The 16,910-nt window shown below is 41.6% G+C and overlaps 1 protein-coding gene across 2 annotated transcripts; it reads left to right on the top strand.

Annotated features, from left to right (window-relative positions):
- The first annotated feature begins 51 nt into the window (after positions 1 to 51).
- On the top strand, positions 52 to 15,416 carry LOC118560751 (tubulin-specific chaperone cofactor E-like protein). 2 transcript variants are annotated; one of them, XM_036132151.1, is made up of 8 exons: positions 52 to 70; positions 2,649 to 2,796; positions 2,877 to 3,016; positions 4,670 to 4,851; positions 4,939 to 5,195; positions 5,286 to 5,412; positions 6,481 to 6,597; positions 13,307 to 13,652. In XM_036132151.1, exons 2-8 carry the CDS (start codon positions 2,667 to 2,669, stop codon positions 13,650 to 13,652), a joined length of 1,299 nt encoding a protein of 432 aa, XP_035988044.1. In that variant the 5' UTR covers positions 52 to 70; positions 2,649 to 2,666. The 2 variants fall into 2 exon arrangements, with proteins under 2 accessions (XP_035988044.1, XP_035988045.1); XM_036132152.1 differs by lacking the exon at positions 52 to 70 and having other exon boundaries at positions 2,667 to 2,796; positions 13,307 to 15,416.
- Positions 15,417 to 16,910: the final 1,494 nt, after the last annotated feature.

Below are 16,910 nucleotides of genomic sequence, written 5' to 3'. Positions count from 1 at the left end.
GGGGTTCTCCAGGGTTTCAGTCCCACATTCCCATCTTAACAACACCCCCCCCCCCCCCCCCAACAATAAGGTAATCTCTACTTTAATGGATGCACCAAGAAACAAAACACCTGCAGTGACGCTGTTAGGTGTTAAAGTGATAGCTGTCATGTTTTACCTGATTTGCTCAGTCTTCTTCCCATTTCTTTGTTTTCCTACAGCTGTCATGGTCTGTGGTTGTTTTAGCTGAGCAGCTCAAATAATTCCCCTTTTATCACGTGTGCAGGTGCCGTGCACAGCTTTTGTGGCAGCTTATAATAAGTTTAAAGGAAAAACCGTTGGGTGCATTCTAACCCTGACCCAAGCGCCTTTGAGCAGGCGAACCTGCAGGGAAACAGTCGATAAAGCTCTATGTTGCTTAACGCAGCTCTATGCAAAGACAGCTGGACCGTAGAAACTATTCAGGATACTTTAGGTGGATTGGAGCAAATCAAAATATAGCTGATAATATTCACAATAAACAGCTTTGGGATTTTTTAAATATTAAGAATTATTATTGAAACCATCCTTTGCTCTTATGTATAAAGATAAACTTTCAGAATGGCACATAAATGGTTTAAATCTTCATTGTTTTTCTTTTTATGTGCCAAGCATACATTATTCACAAATCAAAAAAAAAAAAATTGTCTCCGTTTTTTTTCAGCCTCTAAAATGCAATTAAATGGTTAAAGGAACCAAATCCATCCTTTTAAAACATATATATGAATTGCCTCTTTTCTCTCATTGTCTTTTTAAAAACCAGAGACATTAGTGTTTTTGTTTGAAGTTGCTGTCAGCCAAACTGAGCTGTTGTTATGGAGTCAAATTCATACCAAAATTGAGATGGAACTGCTGTCTGAGCGTCCCTGAGTGCAGCTAATGGGCATTTAAATTATCGGCAACAGTAATATATCTGTCTACCAGCTCTGGGGAGCAATACTGATTTATTTCTGAACTTTAAACCAGTGTTAAAGCTGCTCTTACAACATGTCTTAGAGAGAGAGCCTCGGTTTTACACAATAGTAACAGCAGTTACTGTAGACCTTCCGCTTTATTTAAGGGTCTGATCTTCCAAAAAATCTGCAGCTTTTACTGATAATTCGTCTCCTAAACTATGACAAAGAGCCGCCTGGACAGTCAAAACAGAGTTCAACAGCTTGTCCTTTAATTAAACACGCCCTTCATCAGCCTTACAGGGCCTGGTTGATCCGTACAACCCGTAACGTCACTGCTGAGTTACGGAGTTTAAAATATAACGTCCGTCTCACTGTAACTGCCCGATCTGAACCGCTAGCACCATCCGTACCGTCAGCTAAGTTAGCATTGTGCAAACAGAATAACCTCTGGGAAGGCAATTCTCAGTTTTTCTAACTTTTTTCTTCTTTTATCAAATGTTTCTTTTTGTATTTTGTTGTAATCATTTGAATATTGCGTGATTTAAAGGCGATACAGGGAGAAAATGGTTAAATCACGTTTCAATGGAGGCTTTGCTCTGAGATACGCAGCAGCTAAAGTTTTAATTTGTTTAAATATTTTACTTTCTCTGTACTTAACTGCACACTCAGCGTTGGTCACTAAATGGATCCGTTTGGAGTCTTTGGTCACCTGCAGTTGTGTTTTTATAAGAAATAAACAATGTGGCCGCCATGACAACAGGGTCTTCTCTCCTCTGTGATTGGTCCACCAGAGGGCGCTGTGACAGCAAAAATACATAACAGCTCAATAGGTTTAATAAACAATTTTCTACTACAATAGATTTTTCGTTCAAAATAACAAAAATTGTTATCAGGGGAATTATAGCATGTTGTAGAAAAGTACGGAAATACTTTTCTTCCAGTCCTGTTTAAACTAATGAATCGCATTTAAAGTCAAACTGGAAGTAATTGTGTTTGCCCAAAGAAGCTAAAGGTACGGATCGGGTAGTGACGCCCACTACAGATGGTGGCGGCGCATGCTTGTGACATCACCAATCAGTAACTTAAGCTGTCTTAAAGAGACGCCACACTATTATGACTGTTACATATGTAAACAAAGCTTCTGAATTACTGGAACCCAAACCCGTTCTGCTGGTTCTGCTGCCGTTGTTTGACTTTTTGACATCTTTAGTATTTTGGGATTTATCTGCATAATTTTTCATTATTAAAAGTCAGCATATTGTTTTGTTTTTTTTTACTGTATTTTATGTGTGTTTTATTGCACTGCAAAAACGGAACTAAAAATAAGTAAAATGTTCTTAAAATTTGTGTATTTTTCCTTGATTTGAGCAGGTAAATAAGATGATCTGCCAGTAGAAGAAGATTTCTGCACTTAAAATAGGAACAATTAACCTCCATCATCTTATTCAAGTGCAGTAGCAGTATATCTAATTATCTTATTTTAGGGGTCAAAATACTCATTCCATTGGCAGATAATCTTATTTACCTATTCAAATCTAGGACAAAAACACAAATTTTAAGAACATTTTACTTATTTTTAGTTCTGTTTTTGCAGTGTGTGACGACCCACTTGGAAAAAGATTTAAAAAAAAGCCACGGTTTGGTGACGTTTGCCTCTTTAATTTAATCTGCGGATCAGAACCAGAGAGGTTTCTGTTGGCTGTTCTAACATTTCCTGTTCTCCTCTCTGGACAGCTGTGACGCTGTGGAGCCATGGATTCCTCCGATGAAGACGAGGAGCGCACCTTCGTCCGGGTTCTCAGTGAGAAATACAACCCAGAGAACTTCCCCTATGGCCAGGGTGTGGTGGTTCTGCCCAGCCCTCCAGGATCCCCCGTTAAAGGTAACAGCCCAGGCAACAACACTTTATCCCCCCCGCCTGAAAGTCCCGAGTGAACCGACTTGAGTTTCCCTCGCCTGCAGACCGCCTGTTCTTGCCCAACATCCTGGTTCTGAATGACTGCGGCATCAGCAAAGCTGGCGACAGATCCGACATCGAAGCTTTCTGTGCTCATGTGCTGGAGCTGGACCTGGCCTACAATCAGCTCAACGACTGGGGAGAGGTGGGTCACTTGGTGTTCACACTAACGGACCGGTTTCAGCAGATTTACGATTCACGACTGAAAGACTTAAGAACCGGACCTGCCGACGGGTCACAGACTGCAGGACTTCTCAGACCAACTGAGCGGATTAAACCCGTGAAACATTTCAGGTGGTGATCAAACACACCAGTAGGTGGCGGTAATGCAAGATATAAAATGAAAGAGAGGCAAATAAAAATAGTTTACAGTGGCTAAGTCATGTGATGGGTTCCCAGCTTAGTTAGACTCCCAGAACTCAACCCGTCACGGTTCTGTAACTTCCTGGGCTTTTGCCAGAACTTGCTTGGAACATCCTTGAAACGTACGTCTTAATTTCCTGGAACTCACCGGAGACTTTCCCAGAACATTACCGTTTATGTTCCTCTAACTTCCTGGGAACCATCTTAACCCTACCAGAGAATCTTCATGGATTTCTCCAGGGTTTTTTTTTCTTAGTGAACTTTCTCTGAACTTAACACAACATCCCTTCATCTCACACACAACTTTCCTGTCACTTACCGGGAACTTTCCTGTTTATGTTTCTCCAACTTGTTGGAAATTTTTCTTGAACCTTTCAGGAACTGAACAATTATTTCCTGAGACACTGCAGGGAATTTCCTAATTCTTTTTTGTAAACTCTCCCTGAACTTAACGACGGCGTTCCGTGATTTTACAAACAACAACTGTCTTGTAACTTACTGGGAACTTTCCAAGAACAAAGCACTTACATTCCTCTAGAACTTTCCCTGAACTTTCCTGAACATTTCCAAACGTAACATTTAGGGAATTTTCTAGGGACCTGAGGGAAACTTTCTCCTAACTTGTTCATTATGTTCCCTGAACTTCCAGAGAACTCTCCCACAACTTGTAGCAAACATCCCAGGAAAGTTTTTAGAACATATTGGGAACCATCCCAAAACTAGCAGGGAACTTTCCTGGTTTCCCAGAACCTAACAGCGATGTTCCTTGATTTTAAAACAACCGTCTCATAACTTTCTTCACTGCAAAAAGGGAACTAAAAGTAGGTAAAATCCTCTTGAAATTAGTGTATTTTTCTTTGATTTGAGCTGGTAAATCAGACTATTTGCCAATGGAATAAGATTTTTGTACTTAAAATAAAAACAATTAATCTCCATCGTCTTATTTCAAGTGCAGTTTAGCTAATTAACTTATTTTAGGGTTAGAAATTTTCATTCCATTGGCAAATAGTCTTATTTAGCTGCTCAAATCAAGGAAAAAGTTAAAAAAAATTTAAGAAGATTTTACTTACTTTTAGTTCCCTTTTTGCAGTGTTAGTGTTTATCCTTTAAACTTGTCAGTAAATTATCAAAGCTTACAGAGTTCTGTAAGTACTTAAAAAACTGGCAAAATAACCCCAGAAATATACCAAAATGTCCTGCATTTAGGGCGTTTAAAATCATGAATAGGTGGCTGATTGCCACGGCAAAATGCAGATAAATATATATATTTATACATTTTTAGATTACAGTAAATGTTGTTTTGTGTTTTGGCAAAAAGAAATCCCCAGTAGAGCCCAAATCAAAGAGGTAAAAGCAACTGATGTGTATTTAATGATGAATAACAGGTCAGAGTTTGATGCATCGTAGAAACCTGCCTTGGTTTTGGGTTCTGCAGATCAGCACCATCGTCTCCAGCATCCCTCGCCTGGACTTCCTCAACCTGAGCATGAACCCCCTGAGCGGCGTGCAGCTGCAGCCCCGCGAGGCCGACCTCTTCTCCAGGGTGCGCCGGCTGGTCCTCATCAACACGCGGGTCAGCTGGGACACCGTGCACACGCTGACGCAGCACACCCCAGAGTAAGTCAGGTACGCTCCCAGTGGCGCTGCCGCACCACGCCCAGGTTTTCTCACACTCTGCTCTCCGCTGCCCCGCATGCTGTCCAGGCTCAAGGAGCTCTTCCTCTGCCTGAACGGCTACGACTCGGTGTCAGAGTCCCAGGCCTGCTGCCCGTCGCTCAGCCTGCTGCAGATCACGGGCAACCAGCTGCAGGACTGGGCCGAAGTCAGGAAGTTCGGGCTGCTGTACCCCGGCCTGAGCACGCTGGTCCTGGCCAACAACAGCGTCGACTCTGTGGGCGACACCAAGGAGACGCTGGAGAGCCTCTTCCCCAACCTGCGCAGCATCAACCTCAACAACTCAGGTCTGTGTGGGCGCCGCCTGCTGCTGCGTTTTCAGGCTCCACAGATGGAATGGGGGGGGGGAAATAAACCGTTTTCCTGTTTAAATCCAGGTCTCGGTAAGTGGGAGGACATCGAGAGGCTGAACTTCTTTCCTAAGCTGGAGGACATCAAAGCTCAGGGAATCCCCTTGTTACAGTCGTACAGCACCCAGGAGAGACGCAGCCTGCTGCTGGCACAGTAAGTCAAACCTCACTGCTGAAAGGCAACTAAAAGTAAAATGTTCATGAAATTAATGTATTGTTCCTTGATTTGAGACGCTAAATAAGACTATTTGCCAATAGAATGAGTATTTTTAACCCTGAAATAAGATAATTAGCTATTAGGGCTGAACAATTAATCACATTTTCAATATAATCGTGATTTAAAAAAAACGCAATTTCCAAATCGCAGAGTCTGCAATTTTTGGCTATGTAACAATTAGTGAATTAGACACGTCCATTAGGTGTTGGTAAAATGTTTGAAGTGGGTTTGCCTCCACATGGAAGGGAAGACAGTTGCAGCAGTGAGATAATCTAATTTAATTACTTGTTTTAGAGTTTATATAATCATACACAGCATTAAGTACAGGTCAATCAGTTTAATACATAGACTTGTTGGTTGGACTTTGCACTTTATGTTCAACGAGGATTGATGTCCAATTAAATTAAAAGCTGTTCTCTTGAATAATATTCTGATCAATAGAAACATTAAAAGTTCATATTTAAAATAGTCCTTGTTTACAAACATCTTTATTTAGAGGCCATTTTTGTTACTTGTGGTTAACGCAGAGAAAAGTCAAAATTGCAATTTTGATTGAAATATATTGTAGGCAGAACGCAATAATTTCTGCTCTGAGTTTAGATGCTGTGGGTCTTTTAGCAACTAATCTGCACAGCGAGGAAACAAAATGATTTGTTGTTTGTATATGTTTAAAAAGACATGATAAATTAAACTGGGAAAAAAATCGCATTAAATCACAATATTAAGAAAAAAAATCGCAATTAGATTATTTTACAAAATCGTTCAGCCGTATTAGCTATCCTGCACTTCAAATAAGATGATGGAGATTAATTTTTATTGTTTTAAGTGCAAAAACCTTATTGCATTGGCAAATAATCTTATTTACCTGCTCAAATCGAGGCAAAATAAACTAATTTCAAGAAAATTTTACTTTCAGTTCCCTTTTTGCAGTGCACTGCTGCTGTTTTTGTTTATTTGTTTATTTAACCGTTTGGAAACGCCCCCCCCCCCACCCCCCCCCCCCAGGCTGCCGTCTGTGATGGTTTTAAACGGGAGCATGGTGTCCGTCGGGGAGAGAGAAGACGCAGAGAGGTTCTTCATCAGATACTACCAGGACTTTCCTGAGCTGGAGCGTCCTCAGAGGTACGCCTTTCAAACCATGCAACATGCAACGATACCAAAGCTAGCTGGAAATATGCAGGACCTGTTGTCCTCGTCACACTTTCTCTTAGCAACACGTTGTTTTTTTTCACACGGTCTGAATAACAAAAGAGTGGAAAACCTGAGATTTTCATTAAATCCCCCAGGACCTCATTGGTCCCTTATGATAAGTTTACACACCCTGGCACAGTTTCTGATAGTCTAACCATTTTTCAGAGAACATTAATTATAATCCAGACTTATATTATAAGCCTGGAGCTGTTGGTTTATAATTATAGTCCAACAGATTATAATTATAGAAACCAATTTTAATGGATTATAAATATAATCCATCAGAACAGACCTGCTGGTAAAAGGATTGAACAGATTTACAGTTTTCCTACGTCTGTCCGTCTGGTTCAGGGCTCTGAAACCTCTGGAGTCACGTGTGGCTCTTAATAACTTAATAAATCAACTTTTAACAGGTTTGCATTTTCTGCACATTCTGTATAGAATTCCTACAACACAAGGACTCCCTCCTGTTAAAACTTTATTTTCCTTTTTTTATTTTCCTTGTCGACATGAAAAGCTCCTGTCGCAAAAATTAGATTCGTACCTTTTGGTTTCTTTCTGAAACATTTTTTTTCTAAAATGCAAATATAGTTTTCTTAATATAGTTATAATAATTTTCTGAGGTACGTATAAAACTCGGTGGTCAGGCTGACAGATGAGGTCAGACAGGCAGCAGAGAGGAAGATGTGGAGGTTCTCTCTGGGAGGGACGAGGATGGAGAGGATCAGGAATGAGTCCATCAATTCAATTCAATTTTATTCATATAGCATAAATTAACATCTTATCATCTCAAGGTTCTTTCTAAAGTCAGCTTCCATCAGATCCTCCAGGTTGGTGAGAAAGTTTCCTCTCTAAGGAAACCCAGCAGGTTGCATCAAGTCTCTCCAAGCAGCATTCACTCCTCCTGAAAGAGCGTAGAGCCACAGTGGACAGTCGTCTGCATTGTTGATGGCTTTGCAGCAATCCCTCATACTGAGCATGCATGAAGCGACAGTGGAGAGGAAAACTCCCCTTTAACAGGGAGGAGAACCTCCAGCAGAACCAGAACCAGGCTCAGTGTGAACGCTCATCTGCCTCCACCCACTGGGGCTTAGAGAAGACAGAGCAGAGACACAGAAAGCTCAGAAGCTCACATTGACCCAGGAGTACTTTCTATGGTAGAGAAGACAGAGCAGAGACACAGAAAGCTCAGAAGCTCACATTGACCCAGGAGTACTTTCTATGTTAGAGAAGACAGAGCAGAGACACAGAAAGCACAGAAGCTCACATTGGCCCAGGAGTACTTTCTATGTTAGAGAAGACAGAGCAGAGAAACAGAAAGCACAGAAGCTCACATTGACCCAGGAGTACTTTCTATGTTAGAGAAGACAGAGCAGAGACACAGAAAGCACAGAAGCTCACATTGGCACAGGAGTACTTTCTATGTTAGAGAAGACAGAGCAGAGAAACAGAAAGCACAGAAGCTCACATTGACCCAGGGGTACTTTCTATGTTAGAGAAGACAGAGCAGAGACACAGAAAGCACAGAAGCTCACATTGACCCAGGGGTACTTTCTATGTTAGAGAAGACAGAGCAGAGACACAGAAAGCACAGAAGCTCACATTGATCCAGGAGTACTTTCTATGTTAGATGGTAATAGAGGATGATCTGCCTCCCCTGATGATGTCACAGCTAACAGAACACCAGACCAGGTGTACCTTCTATAAAGAGAAAAAAGAGAGAGAACAAAATCAGAGGGACGGCTCAGGTTAGATGTTCTGGAGATGAAGCCAGAGATGGTTGGACATGTCCAGAGGACGGATGGTGAGGACATCAGTAGGAGGAGGACCAGAGAGGAGATGTATGGATGGAGGTAAAGAGGACATGAAGGTTGTTGGTGTGGGAGAAGAAGATGGAGATGATGGAGTTATATGGAGACAGAGGAGTCGCTGTGGAGAAAATCCTAAAGAAGATGCATAAAACCTGATCAGTTGGCTGCTTTAAAAGTTTTTTTCTGGCTTAAGATAAATTTAATTTAGTAGGAATGAGGTTGTAAATGTCTCAGGTGTTGTTTTTATTTTAAATTTGGAACAGACGCCACAGATTACCCAACGGTCGTCTCCGCTCTCTGTCGCCTGCGTTCCACTTAACCTGAGCAGAGTGGGGGGGGGGGGGGGTGTTGTCCCCGGTTAAAGGAAACTAACCTTTGGGAGACAATGCCGCCACTCTCTGGCTGCTCAATGAACTCTTTGTGCGCGGAGTTCTCTGATTGGGAAACCGATACAGCATCTAGCTGCTGGATCTTTTATCAACACGTCGACCGCTAACGCCAGACGCAGCGCTGCTTCTGGGAGGTTCTCAGGGCCGCTACGTCCCTCTGACGCTTTCTGGAAGGTTTTCACTTCCTTTCATCGTCATTTCTCCGCTGATGCGTCGTGTCACACGTCCAGCTGCTGGTGGTGGTGGTTCTGATTCTGGTTCTGGTTCTGGTGGTTCTGCGTCTCGGTCTGAAGGTCTGAGCGGGTGTCACGGAGAGTCGGGCGCGCTCAGTTAGCAGCGAGTGCTCAGGTGTCCCCTTCCCTCTCAGGTAAGCTGGACCTGAGGGGAACAGACTCTGAACAGACAGTGGAAGGCGCCCCCTGGAGGCGTGTGGAGGTATTGCTGGAGAGGTGCAACAACAGCCCTGCCTTTTTTTTTTTTTTTTTTGTCCAGAGACTCCAGGCCTTCTAAATCATTGTAAATGTGACAACAGCACCCCCTGCTGTTTGCTCTGTACCTGTGGTCCTTACTATGACTGAATACTGTTATTAAACTGCTAAAAAAGTACAAAACTTAATGTAAGTTTGTCTTTAATATTAATGGCTTGATATTATTTTTGCCACATGAGGCTCATAGATAATTAAAAGTTGACTGCAGGTACGAGCAGAGCTGGAGAGTAACTAGTTACATTTACTCAGTTACATTTACTTGAGTAACTTTTTGGGCAAAATGTACTTTTAGGAGTAGTTTTACTGCGCTGTACTTTTTACTTTTACTTGAGTCAAATTATTACTCAAGTATTCTACTCTAAAGTTTCTGGCTCCTCTACCTGCTGTGAGTAACTTCAGGAATAAAGAACAAACTAGTTTTAACTAATAATGCACCAGAGAGACAAAAACCTGGAGTTTATGTTAAAGTGAGACTTCTTGTTTATTCACAATCTTTGTTATTTTAATGTTATTTTCTACCTGCTGAGCTCATTGACCCACATGGAGGTCAGATGAACGTTCAGTAAACAGTAGATATTGTCACTAGAAGTACTTTGCTCTGTTCTAACATACTATATATATATACATTAACTGCTGGAAGTATTGCTTTCAAGTTTAATGTTGAAAAAAAAATAATTTAGAAAAGTTTCTTCTGCATGAATTTATTCTGCAATTATAATATTCTTTGTATATATTTCCCACAGAGTACCCACAGATTCTGGTATTTTTTTGTCTTTTAAAATACCAGAATCTGAACATAACCTTATATTTCTGTCTGTCTGATTACATCATTTTACAATATTAAATAATCAGCTGTTATGATTAGTTACTCAGTACTTGAGTAGCCTTCTTGCTGAATACTTATTTTACTCTTACTTGAGTAATTTCTTGGCTGACTACGTTTTACTTTTACTTGAGTAAAAATATGTTTTCGTATTTTTACTCTTACTTGAGTAAAATCTTTGGCTACTCCACCACCTCTGAGTACGAGTCGGGCTAAAAGCTGTTTATATTGTTGTTAATATTACATAGTTAAAAAAAGTGTGGCAATGTTGAATCCTTCTAGTTGTTAGAAACCATTGTTACATGTTATAAATGAACCAATATATACGTGTCAAATTTCCCCAGGGATTCTGGGTAATCTTCAGAACGACAGCTTCAATGCATTAAACAGAAAGTGATAAAAGTTACATTTTGACCCATTTTGTTGGGTTTGGGGGGGAGGCTGAACATTTTTCCTCCCTCAAAGGTGACAGAAAACATTTGAGAACCACTGAATTAATTGAGTTATTTAGACGTCCTCACCTTTCAAAGAGCAGCGTCCGGGTAAAGCAGGGAAAGCAGGCCCAACGGGTCGTAGGCTGCAGCAAAGAGCACCGCTTCTTAAGACATTATGTGCCTTTTTATTTGAAATCTCTGCCTTCAGGCCATGACACCATGATGTTTTAGGAAAGGTTATCCTACTTTAGGAACTTCCTGTTGTGCCTATTGTGACAAAAGGCAGGTAAAATCATTCATTTTCTAAAGCTGGTGCCAAATGTCTGATTAAATCCACCTTCTGAGACTTACTTCACTTCATTTTGTCTGATAAGAAAAGAAGAAACCCGCAGAGAGCAAATAGTTTGAATTAATGTGTTGCTGGCGCAGGAAAAGGTTGGAAGAAGTGGACCGAGTTAGAGTTTCAGTCCGGTTGGACCGGCCCGAGAGCTCCAGAACCAGTTCTCTCTGCTCCTGGTTTCCTTCCCACTGCAGATTCAGGACATGTCATTACCTGCAGCATTTCTCCACCTTAAATGAAGTGTATTGATGTAGTTAAATGACTTCTGTTAGAAGGGCACTTTGTGCCTGAGAGGAGAGTTCCCACAGAGGCCCGTGTGTTCTTGGCCAGAACCCCCAGACCAGTTCTGAGTGGGGAAGTGAAATTGGCTTGATTGGACCAGCTGTTACAGTCTCTTTGAAAGCACGGCCCTTTTCTCCTGGATTTTATTTAATCGTTCCCGGGTCTTTATCTCCAGCTTCAGTTCCCCTGAGACCGCTGAGTGCTTTCTCACGGCAAATGAGAGGCGGACGCTTCAGTTTCTCCTTCAGCTCCGGCAAAAAGTACCTTTACCTGCTACCAGAAAACAACCTGAGAGGAAATTAAACATAATTAGGACTTAAGTTCTTCATTTAGTATTAGCATTTATAGAAAAACATTAGAAACAGAAAGTTAAAGGTCTGCATATAACTAAGAAACCCTTATTGTGTGAGTTTACTTAGCTAACTTTACATCTCCAATTAGTTTTGTCTTGTTTTTCATACCATTCACAGCATCTTGTGCTTTTATTAGCACCTCAGGTAAACGTGTGAAAAAGCCTGAAAATAAATGCATCTTTTATTGCAGCAGCAGCACAGTTTGACTTTTTAAAAGGTAGAAAAATCCAGATTTTAACTTAAAAACATTCACTCAGTGGGGTAAAAATCCCCATATTACACAATAGCTTTAAATGGGAATTTATTGGCACCTATCACTATAGGGTAACATAGGACTAAAGCATTTTTTCCATTTTTTTACTCTTTAAATTGATCAGTGTCTCGTTTTAATGGATAAATAAGACAGTTTTCCCCAAAGAAGTCCAAGGAAAAGTTAAACTGAAGAGCAACTGCTTTGATATTGAGGACCATCACGAACGCAAATATAATTTCTCTTTTTACAAACTGCCTCAGCTTTCTGTCCGCAGACAGGCGCGCTGGATTTAATTACCTTAATCAGATCCGTGGATCTAGCGAAGCTTTCTCTCATTTTACAGGGAAAGCTGTTAAAGTGCGACTCACCTCCATGTAAAAGCATATTTACGGACACGCATTGTCGTCAAGTCCGTTCTTGGCAAGAACGCAGAACTTAACTCTGTGGAACAGAAGCGTACTCGTGAACTCCTGACATCACCACACGCATTTCATCTCCTGTTATTAGTCGTCTTCAGATAATAATAAATTATTACTTATATTGATCATAAAGTTAAATAACTATGAATAATTTATTCATAGTTGAATGTGAGAGATAATATTTTGTGTTAAATAAATAATAGTTTAAGTTCTTTAGCATTTTTTAACATGCAAAACTATTTATACACTACATCATATTTTATTGATAACATTTTTAAAACAATAATATTTTTAATATCTAAAAAAATGTATTAATTAAAATTAAAACAATTTAATTAATTAGAATAAAATTTTAATTAATTAGAATTAAAAAATTCTCGCCTTAAACGATCTGAAACGTACTTTTGAAGAACAACAGCAGCAGAATTTTTAACTAGCTCCGTTTGTGCTGTCCTGAATCAATCTGCGGAAGCGGTGCATTCTGGGAAAACAGTCAGTCTGAAGAACGTATAAATCTGCTCTGATGCATGCTGGGTAAAGAGGGCGGGGCGAGAACAACATCCGGGGATTTGGTCTGGAACCGTGCTGAGGCTGATGACGCGTGACGAGAACGCTCAGTTACGCATACCGCCGATGTTAATCCGTAATTCACTGCAATACCTCCGTTTAACCCTAGGAGGGCGCCACACTGATGATCTTAGACACAAAAGCAGGATTTCAGCAAATAAGCACTAATTTGTCAAAATAATGACCAGGATATTTAGACAGTACTATAAGACAACCATGTTAACAGTTTACAGGGGATGAGTTACCCTTTAATTAAGACTCTAAAGAGTGTTTGGTTCAGAAATGTGCTGCTGGTGGACGCACAAAACTTTAACTGTGTGAGACTGAGCTTTTCACCAGCAACCCCCCCAGAGGTCCAAATAAATATTAATGCATGGATAAATATTTCTGTTGGACAAATATTTCCTGCATAAATAAGGAAACGGTGTTCTTTTTTTGAGCATTTTCTTACACAACCCCAACATGTTCTTTTCTGCTGCAGGTACCACATCCTCGTGTCCAAATATGGTCACTTAGCTCCGCTGGCTGAGGTGGACCTGAGGCCCCGCCGCACGGTGGTGGACGTGCGCTGGGGGGACCGGGTGGAGCCGGTCCCCCTGCGCCTGAAGCAGACGGTGGGCGACCTGAAGAAGCAGCTTAAGGCGCTGCTGCAGCTGCCCTCCAGCGGCATCAGGCTCCTCCACATCGACAAAGAGCTGAGTTCGGTGCTCGGACCCGAGGAGCTGAAGTGCGGCTTCCGGGCCCTTCACTCCTACAGCATCCAGGACGGGGACGAGATCCTGGTGGTGCCCAAAGTGAAAAACCGCTGCAGCTCCTCAGATTTCTGAGGCTCTGTGGCGTTGGACGAAGAATTAAAAGCTAACAGAGACGAAGCTTTCGTTTGGTAAGACTAGGTTTGCCAGTGTTGAATGTAAGGAAGCTTCCTGAGAGCAAATGGAAAATCATGCAACGTTAGATTTGCACATTGAAACTCTTCTAGATAGCTTTAAAATAATTCAAGTTTAGTTTTTCTGGTTTACGAAGCGCATACATCTGGAGAATTACTTTTACTTTAACCAATTTGCTTTCATCTGGATCATTCAGGCTTTAAAAGGTTGGAGTTTTGGGGCCATAAAAATATTCATTTTGCTTTTAAGGAAAGGTATAACCATCTGCTTTCTGCACAGTCATATTTAGGTGCCAAACATAAACTATGCAAAAGGTACAACAGGTGCATGTCAGGCGACTGGAGGATCAGTTAAAAGTAAAATAAATTTGGGAGTTCATAGATTATATATATTCAGATTGACATATTAAAAGTGTTTGTTTCTGTTCTGTTGATGATTCTTGCATAAAGCTAATGGAAGCCCAACATTCAGAAAGGTTGATTATGACGTCAGACCAATAATAATGATTTATCAGGACAGAAAAGCTGTTTCTAAGAATGTTGGCTTTTCATTAGCTGTCAGTCATTAAAGCCCACATTAACAGAAAGAAACACTTGAACTATATCAATCTGTGTGAAATGTTGCATTTACTTTTAATCATGTTCTAAGTTATTGAGATGCACCTGTTTGTACGCAGCAAAAATCCTCTAAAGGCGTCTGAACAGTCGAGGCGTTTATAGTTGCATGTGTGGAAGATGAAGGTCCCATAAATATCTGACTGTCTTCAAATGTTAAATGAGAATTTCATCGTACCAAAGAGGTTAAGAAGACCCGGGATGAATTTAATGAAATGTGCGTCCGCCTGCTTGCTGCGGCAGCCATTAATGCGCAGGACAAAGCGAAGGGGCAAGAGACGACAGCCCTGAGGAGTATGTCGGTCAAAAACAGTGAACAAAAAGACAAGGCAAGTTTATTTATGACACATTTCAGTAACAAGAAGATTCAAAGGGCCGAAACATGAAGAGAACACAGGAAAGAAAACATTACAGAAGAAAGTAAAGGCAAGGGGAAAAAAACTACTTTTTTGTTGTTGCTTTTTAGCAATTAAGTTAGATATAAGTAAGTCTAGCCTCATATAAACGGACAAAACTCTTTGTTTTTGTATTTCTTCTGAATTCATTTGGACTTTGATGATTTCCTCCTGGAGCCAGCTTGATACTCTGAAGTTGTGAATAAATTCCTCGTGGATCAACTACTGAGACTTTAGTCACCGTCTGACACCAGAACAAAAAGGAAACCCAGTTTCAGAAGCACGTTTCTGAACTTTAAGACTGCAGCTCAGTTCATATTAATCTAAAAAATAGTTCTGCAAAGATTTATTTAAAAACTGCTATTGTAAATACCAACTAAATGCACAGATTACGTCAATAAAACCACTTCAGATTATCATGTTTTCAGGGATTAGATCCACTTCTGCACTGTGCAGAGGGCCAATAATCTACAGCAGGGGTTCCCAAAGGGGGGGCGGGGGTTTCTGTTGCTGATGTTCTAAAGAGATTTAGTATTTCCTCTTTTTGTGAACCCGATACCTGAGTATACCTTAACAAGTTTTAACGCAGGGGGAAGGCTGCACTTTGTTTTTGTCAGAGTTCCTATAGAAATGCTGCCTTCTTCTTGTAATTTAATGACTTTATTCTCATCCCCACCCACCCCCCCCCCCACCCACCCCCCACCCCACCTGCCAAATGGGGGTCACTGGTCTCTGCCACTATGACTTTGGGGGTCTCAGGCTGAAAAGTTTGGGAACCCGTGATCTGTAGAAATGCAAGAACATGTGCCCGAACAAACATTTATGGTATTTTAGTATTAAAAATATGCATTATGTCGTTTTAATGCTCTTTGTTCCTTTGCAGCCAGCAGCCTTTAAAGTCTCTATAATTCTTCTGATGGTAAATGATTTTAATATTTAAAAAAAGCACATGTAAGCACGTTTTTCCGTTTTACAGAGAGGTCCGCCCGTCTGAGTTCAGCTGAGCGGATTTTAAAACGCTCCTTTGTTGGGTTCAGAGCAGGAGAACCGTTTTCCTGCTCGCCCAGATCGGATTGTCTGCCGTGTTTTTAGCTGCGTATCCTGGGATAACCCCCCCCCCCCCCCCCCCCCCCCGGCAGAAAGACGAGCCGGCTGCGAGGGTAGGCCGGGTCTGGGCCGGACGCTCGGGTTACCGCAGGCCTTCAGGCTGTGGAGCCGATGAATGGAGCGGCTCTGCCTGCTTCACACGGCCAGCTGAGAAGCAGGCAGAGCCTCCTCCGGGTGGAAACCACACACCGGAGACTTCCGCTGCCTTCAGGGTTACGCTGGGTTCATTTCTCAGCCCAGACCCTCCGTTACGCTTTGAGACCGTCCAGAGCTCGTTAAACTTTACCTTTGAGTCGTTTTAAGGCTCTGCTCCAGTGTTTGCTGCCAACAGTAGCACCAAACACAACGTGTCATAATCTCTCTGGTGCTCCGCTGGTCCAACCGCTCTCCACAGAATCAGGCTTCATGCAAACCCAGAGGAGGGAGTTTGTGTAAATGAGGTTTTAAAACACATCGATAAAATCTGAGGAATGTAAGATGCAGGTTTTTACGCGGCTTACTGCGTGTTTTCTGACTGTTGTCTCCTCTAAGGCCACGTTTTCTTTAGTTTCACAGCATCGTCATTTCTGCTGGTTGTTGGGAGTTTCCCCGTTAATCTGTTGGACTCTAAGTCGCTCTGCTTCTAACTGGAGGAGAGGCAGTGGATCCGCTGTCTTCCAGAAGCAGAGAGCAGTTAAAGTTCTTACCAACGCGTCCCCATTTTACCCCCCCCAACCCCCCCCCCGCCCCCCCACGTCCAGAAACGAACCGCCTCTGTTGCTCCAACTGAAATCTCCACATTGTCAGTTTGCTCCTCCTGTGAAGTTCGGTGGTTTTGGTGAATTCTGGAGAAAAAACTGTTGGAAAAAATGCTCAAAACTCCTCAAAATGTAATTCCAGTGTGTATTATGATCTTTAAATTTAGTTTTAATCTATCTTCTTTTTTTTTCTTTCTTTTTTTTTGTGTGTGTGTGATTTCAGATTATCACAGAAATTAGGTTGCGGTTGCATTGAGTCAGGTTTTGCTCTGGTGAGAAAATGGAACCGGCACACAGACCCAGTGCAGCGATAACTGGAGCTGGGCTCTGGATTATCTGGATTAT

The sequence above is a fragment of the Fundulus heteroclitus genome, unplaced genomic scaffold (assembly GCF_011125445.2).
Source record: "Fundulus heteroclitus isolate FHET01 unplaced genomic scaffold, MU-UCD_Fhet_4.1 scaffold_478, whole genome shotgun sequence".
Classification (NCBI taxonomy): domain Eukaryota; kingdom Metazoa; phylum Chordata; class Actinopteri; order Cyprinodontiformes; family Fundulidae; genus Fundulus; species Fundulus heteroclitus.
The sequence above is the reverse complement of the archived record's forward strand: the minus strand, read 5'-3'. Positions and strand labels throughout refer to the sequence as shown.

Bases quoted from the DNA above. Each gene is read 5' to 3' on its own strand.
- LOC118560751 (XM_036132152.1), top strand. From the start codon at position 2,667: ATGGATTCCTCCGATGAAGACGAGGAGCGCACCTTCGTCCGGGTTCTC. The intron at 4,852-4,938 runs GTAAGTCAGGTA...CATGCTGTCCAG, and splicing joins CTGACGCAGCACACCCCAGA to GCTCAAGGAGCTCTTCCTCT. The intron at 5,413-6,480 runs GTAAGTCAAACC...CCCCCCCCCCAG, and splicing joins CGCAGCCTGCTGCTGGCACA to GCTGCCGTCTGTGATGGTTT.